The 6,882-nt window shown below is 44.5% G+C and overlaps 1 protein-coding gene across 1 annotated transcript; it reads right to left on the reverse strand.

The window, feature by feature from the left end:
- Positions 1 to 1,302: 1,302 nt before the first annotated feature.
- Positions 1,303 to 6,043, reverse strand: MELLADRAFT_113476 (uncharacterized protein; the record flags this gene model as incomplete). Its single annotated transcript, XM_007418138.1, has 3 exons — positions 1,303 to 1,350; positions 4,562 to 5,126; positions 5,223 to 6,043. The coding sequence occupies 3 exons, from the start codon at positions 6,041 to 6,043 to the stop codon at positions 1,303 to 1,305; spliced, it is 1,434 nt and encodes a 477-aa protein (XP_007418200.1).
- Between the last annotated feature and the right edge of the window lie 839 nt (positions 6,044 to 6,882).

Below are 6,882 nucleotides of genomic sequence, written 5' to 3' on the forward strand. Positions count from 1 at the left end.
GCGCGCGTGCGGCCCAGAACATCTAAGGGCATCACAGACCTGTTATTGCCTCCAACTTCCATCCTCGGTAACAATAACATGTTTGCCGCATAAGTGTGACTACTAATCACTCCGCGGTCGCATTTCGCGTCGCAGGTCTCGTTCGTTATCGCAATTAAGCAGACAAATCACTCCACCAACTAAGAACGGCCATGCACCACCAACCACAAAATCAAGAAAAAGCTATCAATCTGTCAATCCTTACTGTGTCTGGACCTGGTGAGTTTCCCCGTTTTTTTTTTTTTTGAACGGACGCGCCTTGCAGAGATAGTCTTTCAACCATTCTGACTGTTCAGGGAGAAATTTCTCGACAAAACACCGTCCAGGAGCTTTCACCCCTTTCAGACTATAATTCTTTATAGCCCACCCTCTTTGGAGCCGGCGACATGGGATTGACATTAACAGGTATCACCCTGCTTCAGCCGACCCAGTAAAACCCATTAATCCGCGTGATCACCATACGTTTACACGCCTCGGTAACAATAACATGTTTGCCGCATAAGTGTGACTATTAATCACTCCGTGGTCGCATTTCGCGTCGCAGCATAATGGGTTTTTGTGATTGCAGTCTGATACCTCAGTACTGCTCTCTGCAAAAACCTAGCCGTCGGCACAAAGCCATATGTTCCCATATTTTCCGGCATAATACCGGTTAGATGTCCAAACCCGACCCTCCAAGTGTATAAGAATCTCTCTGACCTGCTCTTACCCTTGAGAAAGGTACGAAGCACAGCACCCTTCCGGGTCTGCGGAAGGCACATACCTCCCATAATGAGTGTACCCAAGCTTGACACCTGGTTACACATGTCTTCTCCTCTTACGACGGACGAAGCTCTTAAGTCAGCAATAATTGCTGATAAATGCTCATCTCTGAGTTCATTTAATGATGTACATTGAACGAGGAGGTGATCAATCTCCTCAGTGAATTCCCCGCCTTCATCAACGCGACTTTCGCCACATAAGGGACAGCCATTTTTTCCTAATCTTTCAGCTTCGGGAGTGAGGGAGCCGTTCACTTCACTTTCAATGAATGCTTTTTCGTTTGACGGAAAAAGCCCTAATCTAGCTTTTGTTAAGGCTAGCACCCCAGCGCGAAGCTCCGGGTAGTAAAGTTCAGCCTTTTTAAAGTGCCGAGTTGTACCTTTCTCTCCGAGTAGGTACGTGTAGTTCTCAAGCCCAGTATTCTTATTAAAGAATTCTTTGTGCCAGAGGTGGAGTTGAAGTTGCCTTCTCTCCTCTTTAATGTGATCAGGTAGCTTCTTTTTATATAATTCTTCTTGAATTAAGAGCGACTTGATCATTGAACATCATCTGGTGAGGATGACATCTTATTAATCTTTGCCTTAGCTTTTTTGACTACGGCATGTGTAATGGCACTCCAGGTTTGTTTAGTACCTGCTTTGTGCGTGGCAGTCAAGATTACTCTTGCATCTGTCTTTAATTCTGACGCCTTTGCAAAGATGCGGTGACGTGCAGTTGCGCAAGCTACTTCAATGGTAGGTATGCCTAATTCCCAGGAAACTTGTGCATAGTTGACCTTTGCATGTTTCCTTGGGATTTCCAGAACCATTCTCAGGGCCCGGTTAATCTCTTCTTGAATCGGCGCAGTGCGCTCCTTGTTCATTCCAAACCATTCTCCACCGTACAACTCGGTTGGGATGACATAGGTTTTCATCAAGAAGATTTTTTCAGTGATAGGCTTGCGCCTATCTGTGAGGACGCAGGTAAACTGGTTGACTCTTTGCCTCACCTTTGCAGCTACAGTCCGGGCATATATGGTTTCCTCATCATAACCTATTCCCAAGGAGTCACCAATAGGGATTCCGAGGTATACGTATGATCTTTCCGCATATACTTTTCCGTCTGTAAGGGAGAAATGTCTTTTCTCGACTTCTCCGTCTAATGGTGTAGGAGCTCCGTACGTTTTGTAGAAGAGTTCCCTTTGGAGGGGGTCCTCCTCACCGTACATCACAACTGCACATTTAGCGTGCCCAATTTTCAGGGTTTGCCATTTGATCACCCATTCAGAAATGATTCGACAACCTTCCTCGAGATCCTCAATAGAGTCAAAGAATGCTGTGGCATCATCTGCGTACAACTTTCCTTTATCCGTGAAGTTCCCTCCAGCTGTCTTGATCCCAGGTACTACGACTCCGGGCAACTTTTTGAACAGGTCATTTATAAAAATGATGAATAGAAGAGGGGAAAGGGGGCAACCCTCCTTTGTGCCAACTTCCATGGAGTAGCTTGGTGAGAGCTCATCTCCTGTACGGATTCTGAACTCGCTATTTTCATAAGCAGCGTTCAAGAAACCAATGACATTTTCGGGAATCCCAAGATGTCTGAGCTTTTTCCATAGTGCTTCATGTGGCACGCTGGGAAATGCTTTTTGAAAATCGATGAAGAGTGCATATGTCTTTTTACCAACATTTGCTCTTCTACGAACAACTTCTGTTAAACAGATGAATTGTGAAATCCCTTCTTCATTTCTCCTAAAACCACCTTGATCCTCGGAGAAGAAATCCTTTTCATTAAGAATACGGCTCATTCGATCCTCCAAGATGGTCATAGTCAATTTGTTAAAGGCAGTCGAGAGTGTTATACCTCTTCAATTGGTTAATTGAACCGGATCTTTATTCGGTTTGGATAATGAGACAACCACATTTTTATTATCAGCCGCGGCCGGGCGGCCCATTTCTAGCGACTTGTTAATAATTAGCAATGCGTATTGTCCTGCAGGCGTCACCAACTGAGAATAGATGTCTTTAATAGGCACCGGGTGGTAGACATGATCCAAAGGTTGGTAGAAAGTACCCGCCTTGGTCTTGACCTGCTCTAATTTTCCAGACGTGACCTTGACCGGGACAAGCAGATTTTGTGCGTCCCATTTCCATGAGACAACGCCATCTGGACCTCGGTAGATCTCCGCCAGACTCTCAGTGTTTGAGAATAATTTCTTAAGAAGAGTTTTCCGCGTGAGTTTGGGTGAAGTATGTTGGTCAAGCGCCGCATTTAGCATCCCAACAAACTGTCCTCGCTCATGCTTCAAGATCTCCTTGAAGAGGCTTGGGGGGAGGTTATCGTTACCACAAGCTGCATTAGGGTTCAGTCTGCTGCAAGCTGACAAAAAATCCTGTGGGCTGACTTCAGACCCAATAATTCCGCAATCAAGAGGTTCATCCTCACAAGTGAGGTTCTCCCAAAAGACGGGGTCCTTGGAAACTTTTGTAGAATCCAAAGCTAATCGACTAAAGTGTTCATACTCTGCATGGTTGATGTCACTTTCAGTCACACATAATGTCCCTTTTGCATTCATGCATGGGATTGGTTGGCTTTTACGCTTCCCAAAATGATCAGGTAATCTACGCTTGATTTCCTTGTGGTATTCAAGCATGTCATGACCTCTTAGTAGCTCGACGGCTTTTTGCTGGGTTTGAGCTTTTTGCTCTTTCTCAAACTTGCGGATAGCCACCGAAGCACGTCGGGAGGCTTCCTCAGCAATTCTAGCGCGTCTAATCAGTTCGGAGACTGGAGTAGCTACCTTATTGACTTGAAGATATTTATCTTTAGCTTTTCGAGCTGCACTCAAAAGTCTAGCAATCTGACGGGGGTAGTGAGACTTGCGTCCTACTGCACCAGTCTTAAGAATGCCAATGTCTTCTGCTGCTTTCTCAAGGCACTGTTGATAATTATCCCGCATCTCATCTAATTCACTTGTTTCGTTGAAACCCTCCCAAGCATCATTAACTAGAAGCTCGAAGGAGTTTCCCTTCAACAAGTTTTTGTCCCAAAATTTCTTTGGGGACTTAATCGACTCGGAACGTGAGTTCTTTGTCCGCAGTTTCATCCAAATTGCTGCATGATCAGAAAGTCCATTATAAGATAATGACATCTCTCTCTGTACCTTGACATTAGATGTCAAGTCACGTAAAGAGGACGAGATTACCCAATGATCTATTCCATTGCGTTTTCCTTTTCGGGGAAGACACGTTAAGTGTGAACCAGTACAAGGCTTTACGGTCATCTGACCATTGGTTTTACGCATTGCCAGCGTACTAAGAACACTTTTTGCCATATTGAAGTCGCCTCCTATAGCAATTTTACATTCTGGGTCTTTGTCCAAGAGTTTGTTAACAATCTCCCAGACTGGCAAGAGCTGAGTTTTCCTCATCCTGCCGTGGTTAGACCCAGACTGAAGATACACCCCAAAGATATGCCAAGCTGACTTATCGTCGAGTCCGGTGACTACTAGATGCATGATGTTCGGAACACCGGTTGGCTTCTCGTAAGCGCCAATACCGTCTCTTACCATCATACAAAGCCCCCGGAACCCAGGTTTAGCTGGGTGAGTATATGAACGGAAGTTTTTAATTTTCGGTTCGTAATTCTCTACTTTACGTAGATGTTCCCCTAGCACTATAACTGCCGCGTTTGAGCGGTTGGCAAGGCTCTCTAATGCCATGCTTTTGTAATTAAAGCCATTAGAGTTCCAAGCAACTAGTGCAGGGTCACGATAATCAACGCGTGGTTCACAAGCTGGAGCCAGTGGTCTAGGTGCAACTGCGTCTCTCCAGTCCTTGGCAAGACAAACTCGCCAAGCCTTCACAGAGAAACAGTCAGACTTAGGCTGACCCTCAACCCAAAATGCTCGAGTCTTGCGGGACATCAAGGTGCACGTTTGTGACTTCCTATTTTTGTAGGTAAGTTCTAAGAATGGTGCCAGACCGTTGGCCAAGTCTGGGGAAACCCAGACATTATACCTAAGTCTATGAAAGGGCTGACGCACTTTCAGCACTGCGCGGACATTTTCAGTCTGAGCAATATCAAGGCGGGCTTTGAGAAATGTCCAGATATCAACGGGAGTAATATCCGAAGTCACATTGTGAACCCCAAATAAAACAGCGTCTTTAAGCAAGTTCTTTGCTTTAATCTGGTTAGATCCCTTCCCAAAAGTAATGTCACACTCCCTCAGCCAGTTGTATGTACGAGTTGCTTCTGGAGTAATCCGTACATTTGTGACCGGGTTGGTGAAAGGAAGAAGGTTCATAGGTAACTTCTCCTGTTGATCGACAGGTGTGACCTGTCTACTGTTAGACTTTACGTTGACAGTGTTAATGTGTATGTGGTGACCCAAAGCTGGTGCCTGCATACTTGGTGCCGAAGACTCTGAGGCACTTGCGGACATGAATTGTTCATCATCAACATTACTGTGATTGGAACTTGATGGTTCATTAGAAGAACTGCCAAATGGAATATAGCTTGATCCGGCCGATTTGGAGCAATCAGAGTCTGAACTAATTACTTGAACAGAATCCGACCCTATCGACTGCACACTTGGTGACCCAATGTTCGGAACGCGTCCTGAGTGTTCAAAGAGAGAATCCTCTGGCTCTTGCGAGTCGGAGTCCTCTTCCTCAGAGACCACACAGAACTTGCCAATTCGCCCAGAAGTAGTTAAGCCTTTTGGAATGAGAGGTATAACCATCTCATCGGAAGCCGTTACTTTGGATACTTTGGATGGCGCCGCACAGTAAACTGTGTTAGGCATAATCGGAGGACAAGTAAAGGTGAACGGAATAGGGTTTTGGCCCTGTGTTTCCGCTCGATACTGTTCCTCTAGTCTGATTCTTTTGTGAGAAGGACCAGCATTAATCACTTCTATAAGTTTTCGCTTATTCGAAGTCAAGGCGGTTTGGTGACGACCCTTCTTTGCTAAAGAGGGGAGGTACTCGCCGTAAGGGTCCCGTTTTGAAGGCTTGCGCTTTCCAATAACAGGATCACAGTAAAAGCTGGAAACTTTGACTGTCTTTGCATTAGTGGAACTAGTAATATTCTCCGATGGCGAATCCCGTCCAGTACAATCCGCATCTGACGTGGAACTAGTAATGGCCCCAGATGATGAACCCCGTCCAGAACAATTCACATCTGCCTCTAAGGAAACCGAGGAAACCCTATTAACCATAGAGCTCGAGGAGCACTCTACGTATCCTTCCCTGCAGGACATGGCCGTCTCCACATTGTGGCAACGAACCGACGGAACTTTATTAATATGGTTTGTCATTTTTCATTTAGAGGTTTGTCTTTCCGGCAACAGCCGTTGAAGTCATTAGATTTACTACATGCATACTGGGCAAGAGTATGTAATTTTCAACCAACAACAGCTAACAAGCTCTTGAGACTTAGAGTCACGTGAATTTCTCCACTCCCTTCGCACATGATCGGGAAAGAACTCCAAGCGTTCACGCATGTTAATCTTTTGCTATCCTTTGCATAGTCAAAAAAATGGGAATCATGGCAACTTTTGTTGCGTCATTACAATTGACATTGTCAATGACATTATAATGGGGACTAGGGGTCAATAAAAAAATTTCACTTTGTCCCACTTTTACTCGTATTACAGAGTCAAAAGCTCTTAATCGGTTTTTTTTTTTTTTTTTTTTTTTTTTTTCTTTAATAATATTCATCATCATTATCATTATCATTATCATTATCATTATTGTCATTGTCGTATATGTTATACTTGTTTTGCAAAGTCCTAACTTTAATCGTGTAGCTCATCATGAAGTGTTCTTTCCACCGTCAACAAAAGTGCGGTGTGTTTCTCAACACACCACAACTTAAGTTGACGAATACCACAAGGGCATTCCTTGGCTTTACTTATTCACGGAGCCACATTGCTTGTACCACTGTTTCAGGGTCCCAAGCATAATCTATCATTCTTAAAACTTCTTAAGTGTAAATGGGTAAATTATGGGTAATGTAGCCAAAGTCTGACTTTGGAATACGTACTGATACACTGCTAACCTTTTTACAGGCCACAATGCACCTCTGGGTTTGGGTGGA

Source organism: Melampsora larici-populina, assembly GCF_000204055.1.
Source record: "Melampsora larici-populina 98AG31 unplaced genomic scaffold MELLAscaffold_85, whole genome shotgun sequence".
In the NCBI taxonomy this organism is placed as follows: Eukaryota; Fungi; Basidiomycota; class Pucciniomycetes; order Pucciniales; family Melampsoraceae; genus Melampsora; species Melampsora laricis-populina.